The sequence below is a fragment of the Hippocampus bargibanti genome, linkage group LG19 (assembly GCF_051943395.1).
Source record: "Hippocampus bargibanti isolate YZ-2025 linkage group LG19, ASM5194339v1, whole genome shotgun sequence".
In the NCBI taxonomy this organism is placed as follows: Eukaryota; Metazoa; Chordata; class Actinopteri; order Syngnathiformes; family Syngnathidae; genus Hippocampus; species Hippocampus bargibanti.
Genome location: NC_142752.1, coordinates 2729671 through 2757117, shown reverse-complemented (window position 1 = coordinate 2757117; position 27447 = coordinate 2729671). Strand labels below are relative to the sequence as shown.

The 27447-nt window shown below is 39.9% G+C and overlaps 4 protein-coding genes and 1 long non-coding RNA gene across 8 annotated transcripts in view; 3 read left to right on the top strand and 2 right to left on the bottom strand.

The window, feature by feature from the left end:
- The window catches only part of map3k5 (mitogen-activated protein kinase kinase kinase 5), a 36482-nt gene extending 24712 nt beyond the window's left edge, over nt 1-11770 (top strand). Inside the window, 12 exon segments of the mRNA XM_089022764.1 lie at nt 761-918; nt 3837-4014; nt 4171-4188; nt 5182-5359; nt 6122-6290; nt 6363-6548; nt 7279-7384; nt 7540-7765; nt 7838-7944; nt 8884-9008; nt 9103-9179; nt 9823-11770. Coding sequence (XP_088878890.1) covers nt 761-918; nt 3837-4014; nt 4171-4188; nt 5182-5359; nt 6122-6290; nt 6363-6548; nt 7279-7384; nt 7540-7765; nt 7838-7944; nt 8884-9008; nt 9103-9179; nt 9823-9883 — 1589 coding nt within the window. The 3' untranslated portion in view covers nt 9884-11770.
- Nucleotides 5366-15773, bottom strand: LOC148883560 (uncharacterized). The gene is made up of 4 exons (XR_016118553.1): nt 15634-15773; nt 15507-15566; nt 7664-7895; nt 5366-5541 (listed from the first exon to the last, which is right to left on the bottom strand). It is a non-coding gene; the product is annotated as an uncharacterized LOC148883560 (long non-coding RNA).
- lrp11 (low density lipoprotein receptor-related protein 11) lies at nt 12019-21243 on the top strand. Its single transcript, XM_089022777.1, has 9 exons — nt 12019-12651; nt 14221-14378; nt 14753-14894; nt 15443-15568; nt 15654-15851; nt 17231-17398; nt 17489-17545; nt 18145-18234; nt 18309-21243. Exons 1-9 carry the CDS (start codon nt 12063-12065, stop codon nt 18461-18463), a joined length of 1683 nt encoding a protein of 560 aa, XP_088878903.1. The 5' UTR covers nt 12019-12062; the 3' UTR covers nt 18464-21243.
- On the bottom strand, nt 20157-24830 carry pcmt1 (protein-L-isoaspartate (D-aspartate) O-methyltransferase). Of its 4 annotated transcripts, none has more exons than XM_089022781.1 (8): nt 24349-24823; nt 23422-23526; nt 23304-23335; nt 22467-22571; nt 22280-22400; nt 22119-22204; nt 21881-22050; nt 20157-21272 (listed from the first exon to the last, which is right to left on the bottom strand). In XM_089022781.1, the coding sequence occupies exons 1-8, from the start codon at nt 24524-24526 to the stop codon at nt 21260-21262; spliced, it is 810 nt and encodes a 269-aa protein (XP_088878907.1). In that variant the 5' UTR covers nt 24527-24823; the 3' UTR covers nt 20157-21259. The 4 variants fall into 4 exon arrangements, with proteins under 4 accessions (XP_088878907.1, XP_088878908.1, XP_088878905.1 ...); XM_089022782.1 differs by having other exon boundaries at nt 21811-22050; nt 24349-24821; XM_089022779.1 differs by having other exon boundaries at nt 22280-22571; nt 24349-24830.
- nup43 (nucleoporin 43) lies at nt 24775-27192 on the top strand. Its single transcript, XM_089022784.1, has 8 exons — nt 24775-24960; nt 25179-25301; nt 25466-25543; nt 25783-25945; nt 26041-26176; nt 26245-26396; nt 26487-26603; nt 26773-27192. The coding sequence occupies exons 1-8, from the start codon at nt 24841-24843 to the stop codon at nt 27000-27002; spliced, it is 1119 nt and encodes a 372-aa protein (XP_088878910.1). The 5' UTR covers nt 24775-24840; the 3' UTR covers nt 27003-27192.
- Nucleotides 27193-27447: the final 255 nt, after the last annotated feature.

The following is a 27447-nucleotide window of genomic DNA, read 5'->3' as shown; positions in this document are numbered from 1 at the left end:
GACTTTGACACCTGTGGTCTACGGTTTCTTACGCTGCATTGAATGTTTACGTAGTCCTAAAACTCAATATCCTGTGGGTCCTGGAATTTGAGTGACAATGACAAAAACCCTGGCAATGAAGTGGACACCTTTTTCTGGCAGTGAAAGAGTTACAAGAAAATCAAAAATATGCAAAAAAATATTTTCTATGCGGCCATTCTTTACAATTTTGGATTTTATTAAACAAAAATAAAATTACATAATGCATGTTTGACAACCACGCCACCAGCCTGTCTGCCGTTTGAGGTTCGGGGTCTCGACTTTGACAAGCACTATTGAGAAATGGGTACAGGTACCATGGCAACCTCGAGACAATATTTAATAATAATAATAATAATAATAATACATTTAATTTCTAAGCGCCTTTCAAAACTCTCAAGGACACTTTACAGTCACGGGATAATAACTTTATTTTTTTGTGGGGGTGAGCAGCGGTAGCCATTCGCGCCATCGTTCACTCTACCCAGAAGTAACACACCAGCAAATCTCGCGCTGCCATCTTGAAGTTTAAAAGAAAATACATAACAAATAATATGACAACACGAAGACACAGTGAGTCATTTATTCTTCATGACTTGCTGTACCCTCTTTGTGACATGAAGCAGTTCTAGATGAAAGATGAGAGGATCAAAGCATCCTTTTCAGCAGTGGAGCAGCATCCTGAACATAGCTTGACGCTATATGAATTGGCATTTTACTCCTTTCTTATTATTATTTTCAGGCACTTTGCAGTATATGGCTCCAGAAATTATCGACAAGGGTCCACGCGGCTACGGCAAGCCAGCAGATATTTGGTCTCTGGGGTGCACCATTATAGAGATGGCGACCGGGAAACCTCCTTTCTATGAACTCGGGGAACCGCAGGCTGCTATGTTTAAGGTACTGACATTACAAAAACGAGCTGCTTGGACATGTTGTGACATGTTTTTAATTTTTTTAACACGCATTTTCAAGATGATACAAAGAATGTGGTTTGTCATGCTTTTTTCTTAAAGGACAACCGACACCATTTTTTGTTTTCTAACTGACATCAGAAAAACGTTTTATAGCATTTAAAATACCCAAAAGACTGATATTTTTCGTCAAATGCCAAACACCAATAAAAATGACTTAAAGTGTCCCAAAGCTACTTCAAAATGACCCTGGAAATGGTGAGTTTCAGAAGGTCCCGCCCCCCTTGTTCGTGACGTCACATCAAGACGTCTTGCCTTGCGTGAGAATCAAAGCAATGGCTTCGGATTCGGAGAAGATTTTCTTTCTTGTTACTCATCCAGTTATGAATATGATTCAAATAGTTCTGAAGAGGAAAGCATACATGTTTGCAATCGATTAAAGAATTTATTCCGTGCCATTTTGAGGTATCTGGGGGTGGGAAATGTAGCAACAAAAAGAGGCAGAAAATGGCGACAAAGCTCCGTGTAAGGAATTAATCACATTAATTTACAGGCTGATTAATACCTTACATGGAGCTTCGTCGCCCTCTTCTGCCTCTTTTTGGTGCTACACGAAGTTTTCAGAGCAAACAAAGTACAGCAAAATGCATTGACGTGATGGAAGGACTGCTACAATGTGTCCTTTTTTTCGGCCAGGGGCGTTCCTTCAGTGACGTAACGTGAGGTCTCGTCACCAACTCAAAAACAAGACTTCCTGAATATTCAGCGCGGGTCTTAAAACGTAAAATATAGCTATATGCGGTGGAATCTTTGTAAAATGCGCTCAGTAGAAGTCATTTGAAGTGATTTTACACATTATGGACACAACTTGTCCGCAGACGTCGGTTGTCTTTTAAACCTTAATTCTTCACACCCCATTCTAATCAGTTAGCTTTGCAACATGCAAATTGCTGCATGACTTTATTATTTTTTTCAAAATTAGCTCATGCTCCTACAAAAATACTTTTCCAAGTCATTAGGGGTCTTTACGGAAAGAAATAATGAGAATTAGCTCATACTGTCATGTGAGCAGAGTCGAAAACCGTAAACATTGTTTCTGTATGACCTATCGTTCAAAACAAACAAAAACATGACGCGTCATGTTTTCCCCTCCCCTGCTTGTGTGCGTCTTTTTTTTCAACGCGCTGACGTTAATGAGCAGAGTGTCAACTGAATGAATTGTTATGCCATCACAGAGGACGGCGCGGTACGGTTCCTTTCAAGGCCGTCTGCAACGCATTATAGCACACCCCCGTTTGAGGCTGAATCGTGGAATATTCCATACGTACATTTGGCTCATGCTGCTCTACGGGAATATCTCTAGGGGTGAACAAGGAGTGTTGAAGCTTGAGGGGTGAATTCCACGGCAGCGAGCTCAGATTTGATTGGTTAAAAATCTAAAATCACACACCAGAAAATGTCAATGGTAGCTATGGTATTTTAGTTTTGTGTCTTCTCTCATCCCCGAGGAATGTCTTACAGCTCATCGCACGTCAGCATTCCTCAGCGACCAGATTTTTTTTAGCACAAGCAAATTCTCATGCTTGAACTTTGACTCGTACAGTAAAGTCTCATTATAGCGATATTCTCGGGAGTAGGAAAAAATATCGATATATCCTGACTATCGATATATCCGATCCTGCGCCGAACTGCATTAAAAGTGGGCAATAAATGGGAGATCTTTGATATGACATGTAATTTTCTCCTTGAGTTCATGGATTGCGTATCTAGCATGCTTTTGTACTGTAGTGAAGTGAAAAATAAACTTGTGCATTAAAGGACAACCGACATCACTTTTTTGTTTCTTAACTGAGATCAGAAAAACGTTTTATAGCATCTAAAATACCCAAAACACAAAGGCTGATATTTTTAGTCAAATGAAAAACACCAATAAAAATGACTTAAAGTGTCCAAAATCTGCAAAAAAATTAACCCGGAAGTGGCCAGTTTAGAAGGTCCCGCCCCCTTGTTCATGGTGTCACCCCAAGACGTCTTGCCTTGCTGGAGAATCAAAACAATGGCTTCAGATTCTGAGAAAATGCTTTCCTGTTACTCATACAGTTATGAATATGATTCAAATAGTTCTGAAGAGGAAAGCATACATGTTTGCAATCGATTAAAGAATGAATTCCGTGCCATTTTGAGGTATCTGGGGGCGGGAAATGTAGCACCAAAAAAGAGGCAGAAAATGGCGACAAAGCTCCGTGTAAGGAATTAATCAGCCCGTTTCCACAGGCTGATAAATTCCTTCCATGGCGCTTGGACCCCATCTTCTGGCAGCTTTTTGGTTCAACACGAGGTTTTCAGAGCAAACAAAGTACAGCAAAATACATTGACGTGATGGAAGGACTGCTACAATGTGTCCTTTTTTCGGTCAGGGGCGTTCCTTCAGTGACGTCACGTATGGACTCGTCACCAACTCAAAAACAAGATTTCTGGAATATTCAGCGCGAGTCTTAAAACGTAAAATATAGCTATACGCGGTGGAATCTTTGTAAAATACGCTCAGAAGTCATTTGAAGCCATTTTACAAATTATGGACACAACTTGTCCGGAGTTTGTCCTTTAAGCTGCTTTTGTATCGATATAAGCAGATGAAAAGGGCACCGTAGCAACCGGATCATCGTAATAACCAGGTATCGTACTAACCGGAACAAATTTTCCATAAAAGACTAGAAATTTGCCAGGAAATGAAAATAGCATCGTAATAAGCAGTACTATCGTAATAAGCAGTACTATCGATATAACCGATATAGATATAACAAGACTTTACTGTATTTATCTATCGGCCATGTTTGGCTGAGCGATCAAGATGTTGGGACAAAGATTTCCCCAATGAGAATTTTGTGTGCGCTTGATTGGCAGGTGGGTATGTTTAAGATCCACCCGGAGATCCCCGAGTCCATGTCAGCGGAGGCCAAGGCGTTTATTGTACGTTGCTTCGAACCCGACCCGGATCGCCGGGCCACCGCCTTTGACCTGCTCACAGATGAGTTCCTCACCGTCACCAGCCGCAAGAAGAGGAGTAAAAGTTGCTTCACGGGTGAGTAGTTAGTGGAAAAAAAAACGTTACAGGGCGTGTGGCTCCGTGCTTACATTATTATTATTATTATTATTTCCCACCCCAGACTTTGACTGTAACCAGAAACCATTTTGCTTTGTTGAACACTGACGTATATTTTGTGCATTTCTTCCACAGCTCTGACACCAAGCACAGGTAAGGAGCTTTGCTAGTTTCCAGGTGTTTCCTCTTCCGCATCACTTGGCATCAATATAAATAAAAAAATAAATAAATAAGCGAAAAAATAATACAAAAATTAATAAAAAATAATAATAATAATAATAAAATAACCAAAAAAAAAAAGTAAAAATTTCAAACTAATTAAAAAAAACATTACAAGGAACAAAATATACAAATAAACAAATGAAAACATACATGAAAAACATACATGCGTACATTCTTGCATGCATACATGTATACACGCATACTGTACAGACAAATACTACATAAATACATATATCAATACATTAATACATAAATAAATAAAGACATACTACACAGATAAACAAACAAATACATGCATAAATGCATACATACATAATCAGAATCAGAATCAGAATCATCTTTATTGCCAAGTATGTAGAACACACAAGGCATTTGTTTCCGGTAGAACACGCTGCACTAGTATCGTCGTCTGCTAAGTGGCACTATACAGTTCCATTTTGGCATAAACGCATTAAGACATAAATAAACACATAAATACACAGATAAATAAATAAAAAACTGAATAAATAGGCAAACAAATACATAAACAAATAACTCAATACACAGACAAATAAACAAACAAAAACACATTAATAAAGAAAAAAACTAAAATACATGCATACATACAAAATACATGCATACATACATACACACATACTCAAACGCATACATAAATACATCCAATTATACATACATTAATACATACACAATTAAAAACATGATTACGCAGATAAATAAATAGACAAATAAATAACTAAGCAAATAACTAAATACACAAATAAATAAATAAACACGCAAATAAACAAATTAATAAATCCATAGACAAATACACATGCATACATATATACAGTGCATACAAACATACACACATGCCCACAAATACACACACATATACAAATAAATCTATATTTTTTTAAATCATAAAACTGCACATTTGTTTTTCAGAGTACCTGCGCAGCATTTCCCTGCCCGTGCCTGTAGTGGTGGAGGACACCAGCAGCAGCAGCGAATATGGCTCCGTCTCCCCCGACAACGACCTCCACACCAACCCCTTCATCTTCAAGCCCAGCGTCAAGTGCTACAGCGACCGTGATGTCAAGGGGCCCCGATCGCTCTTCCTCAGGTACAATGAGTCACGCCGCATCGTTATTGATAATAATAATAATAATAATACATTACATTTTAAGCTGAAGGCTCTGTCACCCATCGTGCTGAGGGGATGGAGGTGATGTGGTGTAAGGATGAGGTTCTGGTGATGATCCGAGCTGAAGAATTCTGGATGAGTTGAAGTTTCTGGAGAAGTTTCTGAGGGACACCAAAGAGAAGTGAATTGCAATTGTCAATCCGGGAGGTGACAAAACTATGAACGAGGATAGCAGTGGTGTGAGGAGTGAGAGACGGGCGAAGACGATTGATATTGCGTCGGTGGAAGTACGCAGACCGGGTTAAGTTAATTATATGGGAGTGGAAAGATAGTGTGCTGACAAAAATGACACTGAGGCTTTTCACCTGATGGAAGGGAGAAAGGGTCGAATTGACAATAGTGAGAGAGAAACTGTTAGCTTTGCTCACGGTGGATTTGGTACCAACGAGGAGAATTTCCGTTTTTTTTCACTGTTAAGTCTGAGGAAGTTATGGGTAAACCAGGATTTGATTGCAATCCAGGAAAAAAAACAATCCCAATATCTACAGTAAAGTCTCGTTATATCGATATCGGATATATCGATAGTCCTGGTTATATCGATACTATTTCTATGCACGTACGGAGACAATTACATGCAAACAGGGTCGGATATATCGATAGTCCCGGTTATATCGATATTTTTTCGGACTCCCTTGAATATCGATATAACGAGACTTTACTGTATTTGTTTGGTCTATGCAGCATCCCGGTTGAGAACTTTGAGGACCACAGTGCTCCTCCGTCCCCAGAAGAGAAAGATTCAGGCTTTTTTATGCTGAAGAAAGACAGCGAGAGGCGAGCCACCTTACACCACATCTTGACTGAGGACCTGGACAAGGTGGTGGCTAACCTGACGGAGGCCCTCGCGCAGGTTGGTAGATCTTTTCCAATCCGATTTCAATCCTGAGAACTAAATTCCTGCCATCCGGATGTTTCACCACAGGGATCGGAGGAAATGAAAATGAAACCGCAGCACATCTCCACTCTGGTGGTCAGCCTGGCCGATTTTGTCCGAGTAGCTGACAGGAAAATTATCGCCGGCACGCTGTCTCAACTCAAACTAGAGCTGGATTTTGATAGCACGGCCATAAGTCAGTTACAGGTCATACTTTTTGGCTTCCAGGATGCTGTGAGTACTCCTTGGTGCTTTCTGCTATTTTTGTGACTGCTTTATTTCCTGTATACTGTATGATAGTTGTCTATGTTAAGCACTTTTAAAGTTAAAGTATTAATCGAGGTTGCGTAATTCTGTAAATGAGATGGTGTTATAACGCCCTCTATTGGTTTCAAGAAGAATGACACACTGGTGTTAGCATGCAAAATTCAAGTGTGGAACTCAAGTCAAGCGATATATAATAATAATAATACATTTAATTTTTAAGCGCCTTTCAAAACTCTCAAGATCACTTTACAGTCACAGGATAAGTTTTTTCCCGTGAGTGAGCAGCGGCAGCCAAACGCGCCAGTGTTCACTCAACACGAAAGTAACATAAATAGATAGCAAGCTAGCTAACTAGCGAATAGATAGCTAATAGCTAGTGAATAGATAGCTCTTAGCTAGCGAATAGGTAGCTCATAGCTAGCGAATAGATAGCTATTAGCTAGCGAATAGATAGCTATTAGCTGGCGAATAGATAGCTATTACCTAGCGAATAGATAGCTAATAGCTATCTATAATAGATAGCAAGCTAGCTAACTAGCGAATAGATCGCTAATAGCTAGCGAATAAATAGCTAATAGCTAGTGAATAGATAGCTATTATCTAGCGAATAGATAGCTATTAGCTATCAAATATATAGCAATTAGCTAGCGAATAGATAGCTAATAGCTAGTCTCGTGATTTCTTTTTATATTTTCAGGTGAACAAAGTGTTGCGGAACCACAACATCAAACCTCACTGGATGTTTGCACTGGATAACATCATCCGAAAAGCAGTTCAGACTGCCATCACAATCTTGGTGCCAGGTATAACCACATTGCTTTCGGATAAGTGAACGATTTTAAAAGTACATATACTCGTTGTGGTTTGGGTCTGGGGAAAAAATGGTATGGAGACTACCTAGTCAAAATCATGGAATAAATTGAGGTACAAATGGGTTATGTTGTGGATTTGCGTTCAGAACTGAGGCCTCACTTCAGCCTAGCATCGGAAAGCGACGCCCCCGACGACGAAGACACTGAGAGGAATTCATCCCAGCAGAGACGTCCACCGCCCGTCTCCAGTCAAGATGAGACGGTGGTTACCTCGGGGGTCAGTACCCTCAGTTCCACCGTCTCGCACGAATCGCGTGACGGGCAACATTCGGTCAGCGTGGAGCTCGGCAGGATGAAACTGGAGACCAACAGGTTGCCAATCCGCCGTCAGTGTTGAACGGTCTTCGGCCATGCATGCTGATGTTTCTTCTTTTGTGACGTCAGGTTGCTGGAGCAGCTCGTGGAGAAGGAGCGAGAATATCAAGCCATCCTTCAACAAGTTCTGGAGGAAAGAGAGCAGGAGATAAGACGATTGCGGTCGCAAACTACAGGTAGACAAGTACAGTGATACCTCGGTTTACAAACCCCTTGGCTTACGAACTTTTCGGTTTACGAACGTTAAATTTATGAAAATTTTACCTTGGCATACAAACTTTTTTCGTACACGGAGCTGCCTTAATGAGTGATGTGTCGTTCGCGAACGAACCTGTTCTTCTAACAACAAAATGGCAGCCGACTGTTTTTGTCCTCTGTTCCCCGCCCCCAGTCTTCGGTTAAAGTCACGTGATAGGTCGAGAACGCAGCAGTGAGGAGGGGTGGTTTAAACATTAGAGAGACAGGCAGACGACAGTGAGAGTTTCAACTTTGATAGTTCAAAGGAGTGTAGACTGCAAGGTTAAAATATCCCATCAATCAGACTCCACAAACAACCCGCACACGCCATCTGTACACTCGATGCAAAAAGCTATCAACCCAGCTAAACAGAACACAATTGATGAGGAATTAGATAAAATGATCACAAAGAAAGCACCTACAAGGGATCATTCCGCTACGTTGCTCATCAAGTGTTTAATGCTGATGAAACCGGCCACTTCATTCCATCAAGCCATCAACGACCATCACAAAGGTCAATAAAACAACTTTATTCTACACTAGTTTATTTCTTTAATTATAATACCGTAGCATATTTATTATACATAAAATAAGGTATATTTTGTTATAGTTTTAAGGCTTAGAAAATTAGAAAGTAGAAAATAAATTATGTTTTATGGGGACCTGGGTACGGATTAATCTCATTTTGATGGTTTCTTATGGAAAATTATTTTTTGGGATACACACTTTTCGCTTTACACACTCTGTCTGGGAACCAATTAAGTTCGTAAGCCAAGGTATCACTGTACTCCGTATCTATTTTGGAGACCTGGCTTGAGCAGTATTTCAATGGACTTGAATGAAGTGACCAATATTTGTTTTTTTTTTTCCATCTCCAGCAAACATCTCCACGTCGACATGCATTCCCGAAGCACGCGGAGCTCAATCCCCTCAAAAACGTGAAGAGACAGAGCTCAGCAGCTGGTTGAGGCTTTCTGGAGCAGACCAGGACTCCATAGATGTGGTGTGGATTTGATGTTACTTTTGTGGAGCCATTTTTTGGATTTCATCTTCTCATAACAGCAGTTATAAGTTTGTTTTTTTTGTTTTTGTTTCAGATACTCGGCGAGGAGTATACATTGAACGACATCCTCCATGATGTCACAAGAGACGATCTGAAGAGTCTCAAACTGAGGTAGTGCAAATGTATTATTAATTATTATTATTATTGTTGCTGTTATTGTTATTATTATTATTATTTTTTTTTTTAACTGCCACTGATTAAAACGAACAGCACCTCTGTAGCTTCACACGAGGCCCTCCAGTGCCACCTGCTGGTCGCAAACCGAAACGTGACAGATGTGGAATGTGCTTGATATAATAATAATAATAATAATAATAATAATAATAATAATAATAATAATAATAATAATAATAATAATAATAATACTGCATTTCATTTATAAGCACCTTTCAAAACTCTCAAGGACACTTTACAGTCACCGGATATTTTTTCTGCGGGTGAGCAGCGGCAGCCACACGCACCAGCGTTCACTCAACCCGGAAGTAACATAAAGTTAAAAAAATAAATAACAAATAATATGACAACACAAAGACACACAGAGTCATTCATTCTTTGTGACATGAAGCATTAAGCTATCCGTTTGCACATCTATAATAGTAATAATAATAATAAATTTCATTTATAAGCGCCTTTCAAAACTCTCAAGGTCACTTTACAGTCTATGTCGCATTTGTTTACTTTGACATTCAATTCAAGTGACAAACACGTTTTTTAAATACTTTTTTTTACTAAGCTACCTTTATGTCTTGCGCAGAGGTGGATTCTTATGTAAACTTTGGAAGGCCATCACGGACCACAGGCACCAGCCCACCTGAAGGCCTTAAGCGGCATCAGCCACTCCAAAAAGCCAAGACACCTCAGTATTCTCCTCAATACCTCAGTATTTATTTTTAGAACAAGAACCCGCCCGTGTTCGCAACTTCCCGCCAACGCTACGGACGATATCGATTGATCGGGTGCTGCGATGGTTTTCGAAAACGTCCATTTTTTTTTTCTCAAGTGCCACTATAGCGTCGACCCGCCTTATGGACACGACATGCAAGTGACAAGAACGTCGACGTGGAATTTGCTTTGCAAACTCACAACGGTTGTTCTGTTCCTGTCTTCACGCAAATCAAACGTTTACATATCGACAGACTGACTGTTTGCCGCAGATACAAAAAAAAAATGACCCGAAAAGGTTTTCGGTTTGGCTTGTGTACAGTTTTGATTGTGTTTTATTGTGGATGCTGCATCCCATTTGTTTGTTGTTGTCACACTGAAGGATGTCAATGCATGCCGTGCGTTTTTTATTTTTTTGCATTTTTATACGAATTTAAATGCCTTTTAATTCACATTTCACAAACCTTGTAAATATTTGAGAATATCTTAAATGTGAACATGCATATGTGTACTTTAATATAACTTAAAGGACATCACTTTTTTGTTTCCTAACTGACATCAGAAACACGTTTTATAGCATCTAAAATACCCAAAACACGCAGTATGATATTTTTAGTCAAATGCAAAACACCAATAAAAATGACTTAAAGTGTCGAAAAACTACTTCAATTTGAAACCGGAAGTGGCCAGTTTCAGAAGGTCCCACCCCCTTGGTCATGGTGTCACGCCAAGACGTCGTGCATTGCTCGAGAATCTAAACAATGGCTTCGGATTCAGACAAGATGCTTTCTTGTTACTCATCCAGTTATGAATATGATTCAAATAGTTCCGAAGAGGAAAGCATACATGTTTGCAATCAATTAAAGAAGTCCTTCCGTGTCATTTTGAGGCATCTGGACTGCAATGTAGCGTCCCAGGAAAGAGGCAGAAAATGGCGACAAAGCTCCGTGTAAGGAATTATTCAGCATCTCTGAGGTCATTTTGAAGTAGTTTTGGGACACTTTAAGTCATTTTTATTGGTGTTTTGCATTTGACTAAAAATATCAATTTTGGGTATTTTAGATGCTATAAAATGTTTTTCTGATGTCAGTTAGGAAACAAAATAATGGTGTCGCTTGTGCTTTAAATATTTTCCATGTTGAGTAGCCGTGTCTATGCTCGTGTATATTTGTTGGAATTTCTAAAGTGTCATGAGATGAATACCAATTCCAATTCAATACTGTATCTCATGGTTGTCAAAGTCATTTTTTTTACTGCGAGCCACATTGAGGTTACGGTTTCCTCTCGAGGACCGTTGAATTTGGGGAAGCCTTTAAAATGTTTAATCCCCTCCACATATTACATATACAGCGCACAACAAATTAATGAATAACTAGTTTTCAAATCTGAAATCAAGAATAGTGACTGTTATTGTGGTTCACATAAAAAAATATGAAATTTTGGTTAGTTTTAGCAAACATCGTGGAATTTCAGAAGTTCGATTTGCTTTCACGGGCCAAAAAAAATGATATGGTGGGCCGGATTTGGCCCCCATGCCTTGACTTTGATACCTATACTGTATCTGATCTGCTCATTTTTTGTCATTATTTTTTACAATTATTTTTATTTTCCACTTTGTTTGAGATATCTTGATTCAGTCTGCTGTTTGTTGGAAAGGAAATTGTATAAGGTAAGCACATTTTATATTTGAATACAAGACTGCTGACATTTATTGAAAAAAAAGGTGTCAGGAAACGGAACAGAGTCCATGTTGTTTCATATGATGCAAGATTGGCGGAATGTCGTGTTGTTAAAATAAAACGTATCATCGTGGAATTCGATGTAATTTGTTGTTTTGTTTATCTTTTACGACTGGCTGGTTGAAAAAATATACATCTAAATGAGAGTGCACGCCGTCGTCACCGCGACAACGACAATTTCCAGCATCGTCACATGACCACCCCTCCCTTACTTATACAAAACAGGATTCAGAATACACACACGACTGGATGTACTAGACGTGGATGCGGTTTTTTTTCTTCTCCCCGAACCAGGTCGACTCGTCATCGACGTCTGCAGCAGTGTCCATCCTGACGCGTGTCGCTGCAGCGGGGGAAGAAGTCAACAACAAACATGGCTGCGACGCACCATCATCACCGCTCAGCCACGATGACCGTCGCCGCCCCGCTCCGGCTACTACTTATTCTCTGCGCCTTGAAGCCGATCCACACCCGCATGACAGCCATATCGGACTTAAAATCGCAAATCACGGGAGTGGAGGAGCTGCTGGAGGAGTTCCGCCAGCAGCTCCAGCAGGACCAGACGTACCGGCCGAGGGAGGTGGCCGATTCGTGCGTAAGCGACTTCAGCTCGGCCCGGGATAGCATCATCCGGGCCAGGGCCTCCATCGAGCAGGGGGCCACCTTCCTCATGGCGCCGGATCGAGTTTACACCTGGAGGGACTGCGTGCACGCCTGCTGCGCGCAGCCTCACTGCACCGTGGCGGTGGTGCAGGTGGAACCGAGACAGGAGGGTGACAGCCTCAACTGTTACCTCTTCAACTGCACCTACAGGAGCCAAAATGTCTGCTCCTTCGCTCCGCAGCCGGGTTTCGCGTCTCACAGCCGCTCGGTGAACATCACGCTGGGACGAGTTCTGCTGCAGGACTCCTCCGGGGGCTCCGTGAATGAGAAGAGGCCCGGGGAGGGGGGCGACACGCGAGGTGAGGCGCTGCTCACGGTGATTGATCGGCAAATCACTAAATAATAAATCCATAAATAATAATAAGTGGCAAGAGTACTCACAGGAATTACTTAGTAGAGGAGGTAAAGTATAGACATGCTACTTGTGTTTATAAAAAATAAATTAATTAATAGATAGATGAAAAAATAACTAAAAAAAGAAATACATAACTGAATAAATAATCATAATAATACCGTCCTTGAGAGTTGTGAAAGGGACATAAATAAAATGTATTGATAATATCAATACAATCATACCTTGGCTTACGAACTTGATTGATTCCCAGAAAGTGTGCGTATGGCGAAGTGTGTATTCCAAACAATAATTTCCCATAGAAAACAATTAAAACGAGAATAATCCGTTCCCAGGTCCCCATAAAACACAATTTTCTACTAAATAAGCCTTAAAACTACACAAAATATCCCTTATTTTATGTATAATAAATGTGTTGTTGAATTATAATTAAAGAACTAAACTGTACTGTATAATAAAGTCATTTTATGTATTAATAATAATAATAATAATAATAATGAGCATAATAATACTAAAGTGTCCTTGAGAGTTTTGAAAGGCGCTTATAAATGCAATGTATTACTATTATCATTAATAATAAACATAATATAATTATAGTATTAAATATTATTATTAGTAATATTATAGTATTAATAATAAAATAATATTCTTTAATTATTATTATTATTATTTATTATGTTTGTGTATGTAAGTGACTGGACTAGAATTTCATTTTGGTGGGAATAAAACAAATAGTAAATAACATGGCTACAAAAAAATGAAGGCAAATCCTATATTTGTTAATCTTATTTTAATATAAACCCAGAACCCCCAGGCAGACACAATAAACTCAAAACTGGTTGATTGTCAGGAAGAGGAACAGGTTTAGGAGGCAGGAACCAAAAATGGTCAGGGGAAATATATTGAGGCGTACAGGAAGGTGGGATGACAGCTGCCAAACTGGCAATGAGTGGCAGTTCAAGCTGACATTTGTGCTGCAAAGGAGTCAACATGGCTGACCAGGTGAAGATTGACAAGCGTGTAAATGAGACACGTGCAATGATAGATAGATAGCTAGCAGCCAGCTAGCCAGCTAGCCAGCAAGATAGCTAATATATCGTCAGCTCGCCAGCAAGATAGCTAATATATAGCCAACTAGATTGCCAGCTAGCCATCCAGATAGCTAATAGATAGCAAATAGCTAGCGATCTAGGCCAGCCCGCGGCGAATTAAGGGAAAGGTAACAAAACACAACAAAGGGAAGGACATCCAGAGGACAGACAAAATATTCCAACAACATTAGATTATAGCTTTCTAAACAACCCATATCTGAACAATCATTAACAACCACAGTATCTTGATTACGCTGAGTAGCGTGTTCCCGATTGACCTTTTCGGGTTGGTCTTGCCGCCATAAACCAGGTGACCTTTGACTGTTGCTATTTGTATCCCGAAAGGACTGTATTTTTGTTAAGATTGCACAATATTGACAATGCATTTTTTTATTTACATAAGAATTTGTCACTTTGTGTTTCAGATATTGACGAGCCCCCCCGCTGCGACGCGGGCCAAGATGTAGTGATCCAATTGCCCACCGATTGGGCGGTTTTGGACGGTCGCGACAGCGTGGACGACCACGGGATCAGTCACTACGATTGGACTCTCATCAAGGGAGACACGGCCATCACCATGAAGGTCTTTGACTCTGAAAACCTCATTAGCAGGGAAATCTTATTTAGCACACCCATGATGTTATTCTTATTTATTTTTTCCTCTCTTAACTTCTTTTCATGTATCTAGCTAGCCAACTGTCTAGCTAGCTATATCGCTAGCTATTTGCTATCTATTAGATATCTGGATGGCTAGCTGGCTATCTAGTTGGCTATATATTAGCCAGCTGGCTATCCAATTGGCTTTATATTAGCTCTCTTGCTAGCTAGCTGCCTATTAGCTAGCTTTCTCGCTATTTGAGTTACTTCCGGGTTGTGTGAACGCTGGCGTGTGTGGCTGCCGCTGCTCACCGACAGAAAATCTTATCCTGTATATGTATGTGCGTATGTCTTTTGCAGGCATCTCATCCGGGTCTGCTGAAGATCACGGGCCTGCAAGAAGGTGTCTACACCTTCCAGATGACCGTCACTGACACATCGGGTCAAAAAACGTCAGACAACGTGTCTGTAACCGTGTTGGCGCCGAAACATCAAGCAGAAGGCAATGCCCTCATCATGTGATTTTTTTTTAATACCAAATGAGTTACTTATTCAAGTCATATTTATTTATTTATTATTTATTTATTTGTATAGTTATATTTTTATTTATTTGTTTGTCTATTTATTTATTTATGTATTTGTTTATTTATTTATCTATTTGTCTATTTATTTGTTTATTCATCTATTTGTCTATTTGTTTATTTATTTGTCTATTTATGTATTTATTTATTTGTCTATTTATTTGTTTGTTTATCTATTTGTTTATTTATCTATTTGCCTATTTATTTGCCTATTTATTTGCCTACTAATTAATTAATTTATTTTTTAATTGTTTTAATTATTTATTTGTATATTATTTTTTTATTTGTATATTAATTTATTTATTTGTATATTATTTTTTTATTTGTATATTATTTTATTTTTTTGTATATTAATTTATTTATTTGTATATTATTTTTTTAATTTGTATATTATTTTTTTTTATTTGTATATTAATTTTTTTATTTATTTGTCTATTTACTTGTTTGTCTATTTATTTATTTATGGCAGTGTGTACCGGGCACTGCTCAAATTACCAGTTCAAATGTGATGACGGCTGCTGCATTGACATCACCTTTGCCTGCGATGGGAAGCAACATTGTCCCGATCGATCAGATGAAGATTTCTGTCCAAACTGTAAGAAAACGCTCACATTATAATTATTATTATGAATATTTTAGGCATGAGAAATTCCCACTTACCTTTCAAATCCTTGCCTTAGTTGACGCAGGAAGGAAGTCGGTGACCCACGCCGAAGGTCTGCCCATCCACCCGCTTCCTGTAACACACACTGTCGAGTCTGTGGACAGTTTGGCGTCCAAGTCCAAACCCAAGAAGATGATTGACAACATTGGATCTTCACAAGAGAGGAGCAGAGTCACACCACCACCCAGTCAGCGGCAAGATTCAACCAGTCAAGGTAGTCGATGTTGTTGTAATGAGATCTCCTATGAGGGTTTTAGTGCTCGACATATGCAGGCAGATGGAGCTCGTGTAGGGAGCCACTGAGTCATGCCACCGAGCGGCTTAAAAACTGCTGGCAGAGCCTCAATGCTTTCTACATTCCACGGGAAAACAGTTCTGTGCTTGTAGACTCGCTGGGAGTTGGGAACAAAGCGTCTCTGTCCTCTCCTGCTATTCGATCCGTTCATTTGCTGAAACAAAAAATGAGACGCTGTCCTCCTATTTCCCTATTTTTTTTTTAAACAAAGTGCAGTGTCATTTCACATGCACGTAGTGGATATACTACATTGTTATGTGGTGCAAGGTTGGTGTTAGTGTGCATCTCAAAAGCCACCTATTTAAAATTGCATTTTCTGTGTTGGCGCTCTCTCTTGTTTCTATTTATCATTGTATTTTATTTATTGCATTGTATTTGTGATTATATGTTATTTATTATAGTACCTATGCTTGTCTGTAGGACTGTAAAGTGTCCTTGGGAGCTTTAAAAGGCGCTTAAAATGTAATGTATTATTATTATTATTATTGCATCATTTGAATTCGGCATTGCCTTGAGATACACATGTAATTCATTTCATGACTACTATTTGTACTGTAACTCAATACAAATCCCCCACCTCCATTGAATAGAACCAAAATGCAATCTGTACCCCCCCGCTCCCCATTACAACCACAAAAAAAGTATTTTTCAATTGAAAATAGCACTCTGTGATATGCGTAAGGCGCTTAAAATGAAATTTATTATTATTATTATTGTGCTACTTTGTAAAAACAGAGTACTGTGATACCTCAGCTTACAAACTTCATTGGTTCCTATAAAGTGTGTCTAAGGCCAAAAGTGTCTTTCAAACATTAATTTCCCATAGGAAACCATTAAAAATGAGACTAATCCGTTTCCAGGTCCCCATAAAATGTACTTTTCTACTAAATAATCCTTAAAACTACACGAAATAATGTACTGTATTGCGATATGCTCGATATGGCCACTAGAGGGCATTGTAATACAATAGAAGAATCGATTTACAGTACAGTACTGTACTTTACTGTAGTAGTACTATATGTGACTCAGTAAGATACTGTGATATTAGGTAATTTTTTGGGGGGTGGAATACATCATTTGTACCTACTTTTTGGTTTGTTTGTTTGATTCAAGAGGTTTTTTTTCTCACAATTTTAATAATAATAATAAATTACATTTTAAGTGCCTTTCAAAGCTCTCAAGGACACGTTACAGTCACAGACAAGCATAGGTACGATAATAAATAAAATATAATCATAAGTCTTTTTTTTCAAGCATTAGTGTTTTAAAATATCTTCCCTGGCTTTCTGTCTTCATAGACCCATGTTCCACCGCTCCAATCGTCGGACCTTGTAAAGGCACCTTTGCACGCTGGTATTATGATCAGGAAGCAGGACAATGCAAACACTTCCTATATGGTGGTTGCCAGGGCAACCATAACAACTTTCTCCAGGAATCAGACTGCATCAGTGAATGTATACAGAAAAGTGAGTAAATGCTTTTATGTTTTTTAACATGCATGTATTTTTGATCACGATCAATGACGGATTAAACTTGTTTTTGTCATTGTTGTATAGGTCCGGGTATTAAACCAGCTACTGTGGCTCCTCCTATCACTAAGCAGACTGAAATAGGTACTGGCTCGTCTGATATTTTCTATTTTATTTAATTGTATTTAATTTTAGTTATTTTTGTATTTGTTTTTGTAATTTTTAAATTGTAATTGTAATTTTATCCTTAATTTTAATTGAATCCTTAACTTTAATTTTAATTTTATCCTTAATTTTAATTGTATCCTTAATTTTCATTTTCATTGTAATTCTGTAATTTTACTTTTTTCATTGTAATTTTTTATTGTAATTTTTTTAAATTCGATTTTTTTAATTTTTATTTTTGTATTTTATTTTTTTAATGTTTTTAATTTTATTTATGTATTTAATTTTTTATTTAGATTTTTTTTGTTTTTTAATTATGATTTTTTAATTTTAATTTTATCATCTGAATAATTCTAATATGTAGCAGAATAAAATTCCACAAACTGTTTCTTTGTCTGATTAATGATAAATTGAATGACTTTTGGTTTGCTTCCACTGTTTGTTTTAGCCAATTTTAAATAGAGCTAATAGCGATCAATTTCAGTGATCAATTGGTTTGGCCTTACTCGATTATTTACAAAATATTTGTGTTTCTTGATGCAGCATTGAATGTAATTTGTGATTATCCTTCTTTGAAGCTGCTCCTGTAGTTTCAAAGATCCGAGAGGGCGACATTCCGATCTACAAACGGTTCCCGGTAAAAGGAGGCCATCCAATTGCCGAGTCAGGTCAGAACCAAATCAGATGATTGTTTGTGTATTTCCTCCAATCTCGCGTTCCACCTACTTCTGTCGACTACCAGGTGCCGTCCTTCCACTGGCACTGGGCTTGATCATCACCGCTCTCCTGCTGCTCCTGATAGCTTTTCGCCTGCGGCTGGTGCGCCACAAGCTGAAAAAAGCCCGGCCCCTCACCACGGAGGAGTCCGACTACCTCATCAACGGCATGTACCTGTAGCCACAAAGAGAAATTCTTGACACTTCCAACCTGGGAAAAAAAAAAAGAAAATACAGGTAACATCTGACTTACAACCGAGTTCCGTTCCGATCAAATGGTCGTAAGTCAAAATGGTCGTAAGTTGAAATCCATTCAAAATGTTGAATAGAGACTCGGAGGCTAAATGACTCGCAAACTCCTCCCTCTGAAATAGGGTCTGGGGAGGGGGTCATGGTCGTAAGTACGGGTGGTCGTAAGTCGAGCCGGTCGTAAGTCGGATGTTACTTATAATGGAGCCACCAGCGGCCGAGTCTGGACCTTTTAAATTTGCACTCTATTTTTCCTGTAGCCTAACCTCTGTAATTAGTTCCATGTGATTCTTGGAAACATCTCGTCCTGTTCTGGTTTGCCTCATGCTACGACATTGAAACCGTCCTGCTGCTTGATGGGACGCTGCCTTGAGCACCAATAACATCGAATATTGGTGAGTCCGTTAATACTGTCGATAAAGATTTTGGGACCACTATGAATACTCAAAATACCTTGATCATGGCTGACTATCTCCACTGTAGTTCAAAATAAAGAGCCTTTAGATCAGTGGTGTCAAACATACGGCCCGAGGGCCAGAACCGTCCCCAAAGGAGGTTTGATTAGGCCCACAGGATAATTTAAAAGTGGAAAAATGCGCTAATTAATTAGGTGCAATTCAAGGATTATCCACTAGGGGCAGAGTGGTGCTTTTTTTCAACCGCCGTTTCAACACCCTTATTAGCCAAAATGTCATTATTCAAACGGAGAAAAGTAGATAAGGAGTGTAGAATTTTCAATGAACAACGGACCACGTCATATTTTTTTTTAACAGAGATGCGTGGGAAACCTTTGTGCTTGGTGTGTTTTCAACAAGTTTCGGTATTTTGGTTATTTATAGAAGAGGATGCAAAAAAAAAACGGGTTAGATGGAGGACATTGATTCGCTGTGGCGATCCCTGAAGGGAAAAGCCGAAAGGAAAATAATTTTGATGCGGTGGTTAATAATTGTCCCAAAACTTGCTATCAGAGAATCAAAGTACATACTGGATATCATGACTGGACAATTTTCCCTCTCAAGAATCATAAAATGTATTTTTCTTTAATCTGTTCGAAAACGAGGTATTTTTGGGAACTGTAAATACACCGGGAAGTGAATCGATACACTAAGCCATAGTAACGGTTACATAATACCCATTTATCCTATTTTCTGCAATGCATCCTTGCAAAGCTTTGTGGCTATGTACTGTATTATATTGAGCACATATGTTCATCTAAAGTGGTATATGTTAAGTTTATGATATAAAATGATCATTCTAATGTTTATCATTGCACTGTATCAATCACATAACATTTTTCTATTATGTATATTTTCCACAGGGATGTACGGTGGAAAAGTGGTTAGATTATCAGGCTCGCAGTGAAATAGTATCTGGGTTTAAATCCCAGTTTATGTGCTCCTATGCCATGCTTATAATAATATTACATTACATTTTAAGCACCTTTCAAAGCTCTCAAGGACACTTTAGTCACAGACAAGCATAGGCACTATAATAAATAAAATACAATCACAAATAGAATACAATAAATAAAATACAAGTGAAGAAGCAACTTTTAGCATTATATAACAAAAATGTTTTTGCGCAGAATGTATGAAAATAATAGATGTCACACACAAGAACAGATCCAAAAGACCAAACTTAAGCAACTTTTATTATCATATGCCATTCCATAACAATCATCACTCCAGTTCACTCAAAATAAACATCTATTTGTTGTTTTTTTTTTTACCTTCCCCCCTCATTTGTTCATGAGAGCTTGTTTTGGCAAAGCGGTAACTGTGGAAATCAGCAAGAGGGCCCCGCATTTGACCTTTCTTGAAAGCACAACATTGCCATGCACGTGCGGGTGTTAACGGTCCGGAAAGCATTGGCGCTATGTATGCCGACTGCATCGCTTCGGCGTGTAGTACATCGTCTTCAGTGCTGCACATCAAACGGGGTATGTGGGCTACACTAGCGTGTGTGTGTGTTGCCAATACTGCAATAACTTGTGTGTATGGGTGGGGGGGGGGGGTGGCTTATAGATCATCTATTAGCAAATAAATTGAAAGTGAGATGATTGGCATACTGCAGCAATGTGAATTACCTAAAAAAAGTCCAGCACTCTTTTTTCAAATGCTATTATTTATCAATACAGGTAACATCCGACTTAAAACCAGCTCGACTTACGACCACTTGTACTTATGACCACGACCTCCAGACCCTATTTTTTAAATTTTAATTCTACGCCTCGCACCGCAACGCGTTAGCAGGCCGGAAATGTGTATGACAATTTTGACCAGCCAGCCAGCATGTCACTCTCGCACAGCAATCGACAGCGTGATGGCACCAGATTGGGGGGCCGCGAGTCATTTAGCCTGCAAGTCTCTATTCAACATTTTGAATGGATTTCGACTTACGACCATTTTGACTTACGACCGTTTGGTCAGAACGGAACTCGGTCGTAAATCGGATGTTACCTAGTATATGGCTGACTGCATTCAAAATAAGAAAAGCACCACAAAAAAATACGCTATTCTGTAAATCAAAATGTGAACAGTCCCCCCACACCCCACCCGTTTAGTGATACTCTCAAGTCCATCAAGCTTGATGGCAAAAATCAAAGATTGTTAGGCTTTGGGAACAAAATGTAAGGACTGCTTGAATCCCCCCCATACCCCCTTTCTCCCAGTCTGTGTTTCGGTCCTGGTTTGATATTAAAAAGATGGATTATGGACTGTCTTCCTGTTCAGAGTTCATCCCTGCAGGAAACACAAGTGGTGGATATTAGTGAAGGCGCAAAACAAAAAAGCCCAAAATAAAACTTTTTGAAAATTAGCTACCATGATAAAAAAAAAGAAAAAATATTGACTACCTCTCACAGAGGAGAAGATCAAATCAAAAATAGTTGCCACGTTCCAATTTTTTATTCACTTTCATGCTCACCAAGCCCAAATACGACCCTTCACATTCACTCAACCCTGAAGTAACTGAAATAGACAGAAAGTGAGCTAGCTAGCTAATAGATAGCTAATAGATAACTAGCTAGATAGCTATTAATCTAATAGATAGCCAGCCAGCCAGGGAGCTAATAGATTACTAATACATAGCTAGCTAGTTAGCTAGCCAGATAGATAACTAGCTAGATAGCTAGCTAGACAGACAGCTGGAAACCCCACAGAGTGTTTAAAATAAATAAAAATAAGAAAGGAAACGTGCAGCTACTCGGCATGGTATGGGAAAGAAAAGCAAAATGGCGCTTCTGATCGCATTGCCTGCCCTAAGCCACGCCCATTTCACCTTTTCCGCTGTGAGAAGGGGGTCAGAGGGGGTCGGGAGGAGGTTGAAGGGAGAAGGGAGTCACTTCCACCTGGACCATTGCTTGTCTTTGTCCGTTAAAGGCACATATATCACCCCCATCAGGGCTTTCATTTTGGTGCTGCCGTCCTCCATTTTGTCGTATTGCTCCAGCATCTGGTTGCCCCCTGCCGGTCCAACGGGCAGAATGAGACGACCGCCGGGCTTCAATTGGTCCAGGAGCTGCGACGGGAATCGGAAACGGAGACGTTAAAGTCAACATCAGGTGACCTTCGAACTCAAAAACTCACAGCTTGGGGGACTGTTGATGCTGCCGCTCCAACATGGATGGCGTCGTAAGGCGCCTCGTCCGAGTAGCCATTCCGTCCGTCTCCAACTAAAAACGCGGATTATATCAGCGCCATTTTATACTATTTATACCGTGCAAGTATCCCCAATGTTTAAAACTTACCTTTTAGCGTCACTCTACCCGACGTAATCAAACCAGGGTCGTCTTTCTTCACGTTGTTTATTGAGTCGTCTACCAGCTCTTTAATGTGGTCAATGCCAACCACTTTGCCTTCAGGGCCGACCTGGAAAAAGTCCAAACGGGATGTTCCACACGTGTGACAGAATATTAAAAAAAAGGTCTGACTCACCATTCGCGCAAAGCAAACAGACAAGATTCCGCTACCGGAGCCCACGTCCAAGGCTTTGGCACCCTCGTATAGCTGGTCGTGTAGAAGCTCCAGGGCATAGGCGTGCTAGGGTGGCCATAGGGAGAAAGAAAGAAAGTGATTTTGTCCTTAAAATACTCATGTTGCGACTCAAACGGGTGTTTGCCTAAGATGCTAGGTTAGAGACAGCTAAGATCACTGTGAAAAATAATAATTAAAACAAAAGGCAATACAGGTAACATCCGAGTTACGACCGGGTTCCGTTCCGACAAAACGGTCGTAAGTTGAGATCCATTCAAAATGGCCGTTGTGACGTTTACACTACAGGATAGTATACGATGTCAATCTTTTGTTTTTATGCAACATTTTACATCGAATACTATTATATACCAAACTGCTTACAGTTAAATAATACATCTTATAACTTTTATAACCAGGCCGGCGTCTGGGGAACCCTCGACCCGAGCGTCGACCCCGCACCCGCCTCGGCTTAACACTCCCCTTCGCCGGTGCCATTGTGACAGGTAGCGCAACACCATCACGTGCTGGCTGGCCAAAATTGTCGTCTGCGTTTGTGAATAAAGTTATTTTGGATCCTCATTTTGTGTAATGCTGTAATATTCTCTGTTAAGACAAATAAGGCATGCTGAATGTTGAGCGGATCTGGGAACGCAGCCACAACGCTACATATGGTCCTTTGACAGCGATAAAAAAAATAGTTCTCGGTGATAAAACGGATGTTACCTGTATTATTGATATTATAGGTGATTGTGTTGTCAATATATATATCCACATGTGTCTGATTGAGTGAATTCCTACCATATGTGGGGCGCTGATGGTTGCTTGGAAGCCTTTTGGTTAAAAAAAAAAAGCATGGATTTGGTTAGTCTCTATAGATTATGTTTTTTATACTTTCAGATGACTTTTGTAGACTTACCTATTGACTGAGGCGAGTCCATGTAAGGGTTACACCTCGAGAAATGAGCCCGGTCTGTCGCCAGCATGACTTCATAGACCTTGTCGGATTTAATGATGCCATTTTCTGCGGGTGCAAAATTGGGAACAACATATGACGTCGCATTCAAGCTGATAGTTTGCCAGCCAGTCATTGAGTTCATAGATAGTAAGGCACTTTTACACTCGCATTTAAATTGATGGTGGATTCCGAGACGTGTTAACAGGTTATATCTCAGGCAGATGACATCCCAGGAGCCAGTAATATATTGACAGCGGACACCGTCGAACCACTTGACCTTTCGACCATAAGTGTAATACGTTGCCGTGTGTAAGGTCAATGTAGCTCTTATATTGCTCATCACAAGACACCTTTCATTGGAATCAGGTATTATTGAGGGACAAATCTAAGACAGGCTGGAAAGGGGCTCTGGAATACCAGTTTTGGGAACCCATGCAGTACAAAGTGCAGAAGCTCATACTGTACACCAGTTCAGCTGTTTGTGTCGTTCAGAAAGGACTCTAGTGCGTATTACATTGATAGCATCAGTGAATGTGGGCAAAGTGCCACTCTGGCTCTGCTATCGTTGCCTCCATCGACGTCCCCAAATGACGCACATGAGGCTAACAAGCGAAGGTATTCATACAAAAGACGTCTGATGACCTTGAATTGCCATTTTTTTGCATGTGTCTCGGTGCAGTCCACTACGGGCGCGTGCGCACTTGAGACAACGGGGGCGCGGTTTGTTGGACAAGGGTAGACAGAGGCGAGCAACTCCAACATGCCACTTAGCCTAGCTAGTAGCTATTCCCCCCAACTCGTGAGCTCAACCTCCAAATACCGATCAGTTGCAGGCGACATTCGCGTTTGCCTCGGGTCGCTGCTGCAGTCCGGAGCATGCAGACTTACTACGCAGGTTGTTGACGAGTTCTGCGTGGCTTGCTCCTCCGGATTTCCACGCCATTATTAGGCAGACTTTGCGGAGTAAGTAGACTGCAACCGTCAGTGCCGCGCCTGCGCCTAGTGTTTTGCCGAGGAAGCTGACAACCTGCAAAGCAGACGGGGCAGAGGATACGTCACCAGACATCCACGGTCAATATACAGCGGGGTGGGTTCGTTTTTGACGGAGTATCACACGGGGTGATATCGTTTCATGAGATATTATTGCATACTATGCCTCGTCGGTGATGTTATACCCACATCGCACGCCGGATTATCAGATTGATAGTAATATGGCAATTGACCGCCAGGGGGCGCGCTAGCAATTTACTCATGGAGTTAAATTTGTCCTAACACTACTTCCGTAGTGTCGCGTAGAGTTAGCGGTGTTCGCCGTTGGAAGCTAAAGCTAGCTTCCATATACGTACATTTAAGCAGAAGAAAGCAAACAATTGTGCTCCGATGGAAAGTATTAATGCAAAATACGTGTCTCAGAAAATTAGTAAAGTCAGATGGCGTCCAGTATCACTTTCATCTCTGCAGCAGCCCGAGATTTTTGTAACTGGCTCTTGGGATAACGAGGTTTGTCGTTCATTTATGATACCGTGAGTGATTCTTTTCATGCTGAACCACGATCGAGATACGATTTGTGTGTGTCAGAGCTCTGTGATGATAACGTGTGTGTTTTCTTATTATCGTGTTCAAATGAGCGTAACTCGGCTCACGTGTTGCAAATGCATGAAGTCTAGTGTGCAACTTTTGTTTTTTTCTTCGAACATTCAAATTCTTCCCTCTTATAGGACAACGCGGTTTCAATTTGGACTATTGGGAATAATGACATTTCTTATTTGGAAGAAAGATTCGATGGTGACCCCAAACTACTGTGTGAACATAAGCATAAGGGAGATGTCCTCGATCTTCAAGTAAGTCGTTCATTCACCGTTACGTTTTATCGACACTGATCATGATTGCATGTTCATGAATAAAGAAGCTGAATAAGCAATAAGTCATGTTTAATTTGAGATGTATTATAAATAACACTGGAGTTTGCAAATACCTTAACATGGACTGTTTTATTTCTGGACAGTTTCTGGACCAAGAGAGAATCATAACAGCATCATCAACCGGAGGCGTGACCATTCTCCGCTACAACAATAACAATCAGGTACATCAAATATTATAATAATAATAATAATAATAAGTATTTTGGTTGTTTTTGTACACTACGGTGAGGGGAACATGTCCAGTAATGGGAACGTTGAACCCTCATGTTGTTGGTGAAAGAAATTGTTTTGTTTTCTGTGCAACAAATCAGGAGTAAAAAAATAACTGTCATGCAATCTGCCTTCCAATGCCATTTGAATTAAGTTCTCACTGCAATGAGTGTTTTTTTTTTAACTCCAGGCATTATCCGTCTCACACCAATGGGCAAAAGCGCATCATTATCCTTGTGATAATGCCCCGTGCACTAGCGTGGTTTGCAGCAGCCCTGAGATTGTTAGCGTTGGTGAAGACGGGAGAATTATTGTCTACAGAGCTGATCAGGAAGGAATCGTTCGAACTATAGGTTAGCTCTAGAATACAGTTTCTACTCTGCATGCATCCAGTTTTAAATTAGAATAGAGCACATTAATAATGCAAAAAAAATATTACATTTTATAGAGAATGCAGACAGCAGTACAATTCATGCTGTGACTTATCTACGAACAACTGAGATCCTGACGGTGAATTCCATCGGTCAACTCAAGATTTGGGATTTCAGGCAACAGAGCAGCTCCCCATCGCAGATTCTTTCTCTGTAAGATCCCAAAAGTGGCATCATTTTATCCTCCAATGATGGAAACTAATCTAAATTTGTGGTTTCAGCTCAGGTGATCGCGTCCCCCTGCATTGTGTGGACCGACATCCAAACCAGCAGCACATCGTAGCCACTGGAGGCCAGGATGGAATGCTGTGTGTTTGGGATGTGAGGCAAAGCAACACACCTTTCTCGCTCATGGAGGCTCACTCTGCTGAAAGTAGGATTTTCCTGATTTTATTTTCTCCCCGACTTGTTACCGACACTTTCAAATTTTTAATTCATACATGATATTACTTTGTTTCTGCAGTGTGGGAAGTTCACTTCCACCCGATGAACCCAGATCATCTGTTCACATGCTCAGAGGACGGATCACTGCTGCACTGGGAGATCTCTTCCCCTTCAGACATGCTGTCCTTCCTGCAAGGCAAGTTTGATAAATTTTGACGACAATCTGTTTTATTCTTTCTTGACGGTAAAGCTTCTGCTACGTCAGCTTGACTCATACTTCCATATAATTAGGATTCAAAAACAAAAATTATCAACCAATTTTTTTTAAATTTGTATTGACTGATGTTTTTCATTCGTTTTTCAAGGTGGTAGAAACAACAGCATGATGTCCCGTAGTGCGGTGGCTCCCGCTGGGGGAAACCAGTCTCTCATCAACGCGTGGCTCAGCGGAGACTCAAGTAAAGGTCGTCTGGAGACAACTCACATGCTGCCCAGCCAAACGCTGTCCGTAAACAGTTTGGATGTACTTGGACAGTGTCTCGTGTGCGGGACTGATAGCGAAGCTATATTTGTAAATAGACAGGTCCCAGTTTGAAAACGGCAAATGTGTTGTTTTTGTACAGTTCCAGTCATTCATACAGAGTTCATTTTCAATGCATATTAATGTGCGTAATCGATCAAGTTCCAGCCAAATATTTTTGATATTTTTTTTATATATAAATGTTGATTTGGAAATAAATTAATAAATAAGATTTGTGTGATGATATTTTTGGCTTGTAAAGACCGGGATCAGTTCAATTGGCATCATTTCAGTGTACTTTTTTTTTTACTTTTCCTTGGATTAAACTCAGCACTTCTACTTTTATTCTTTTTGACACAGGTATCAGTACTATTACGTTCAAAGTGTGATTATTTTTGCCACCTCGAGTTAGCACTAACGGTGTCGCTATTAAAAGTGACAAAATACTGTATACGAAAACAACCCGCATCCGGGCATTTGTCGGGAGTTTTTCGAATTTTTACCATATACTTCCGGCCAA

Excerpts from the sequence above, each read along its gene's own strand:
- lrp11 (XM_089022777.1), top strand. The coding sequence starts at position 12,063 with ATGGCTGCGACGCACCATCATCACCGCTCAGCCACGATGACCGTCGCC. Across the intron at positions 17,399-17,488 it reads CAGTGAATGTATACAGAAAA|GTCCGGGTATTAAACCAGCT; the intron begins GTGAGTAAATGC and ends ATTGTTGTATAG. Across the intron at positions 18,235-18,308 it reads CCATCCAATTGCCGAGTCAG|GTGCCGTCCTTCCACTGGCA; the intron begins GTCAGAACCAAA and ends GTCGACTACCAG.
- pcmt1 (XM_089022779.1), bottom strand. The coding sequence starts at position 24,526 with ATGTCTGGTGACGTATCCTCTGCCCCGTCTGCTTTGCAGGTTGTCAGC. Across the intron at positions 23,336-23,421 it reads GGACTCGCCTCAGTCAATAG|GCTTCCAAGCAACCATCAGC; the intron begins GTAAGTCTACAA and ends TTTAACCAAAAG. Across the intron at positions 22,051-22,118 it reads CATCAACAGTCCCCCAAGCT|CTCCTGGACCAATTGAAGCC; the intron begins GTGAGTTTTTGA and ends TTCCCGTCGCAG.
- nup43 (XM_089022784.1), top strand. The coding sequence starts at position 24,841 with ATGGAAAGTATTAATGCAAAATACGTGTCTCAGAAAATTAGTAAAGTC. Across the intron at positions 26,177-26,244 it reads CCATCGCAGATTCTTTCTCT|CTCAGGTGATCGCGTCCCCC; the intron begins GTAAGATCCCAA and ends TTGTGGTTTCAG. Across the intron at positions 26,604-26,772 it reads CATGCTGTCCTTCCTGCAAG|GTGGTAGAAACAACAGCATG; the intron begins GCAAGTTTGATA and ends TCGTTTTTCAAG.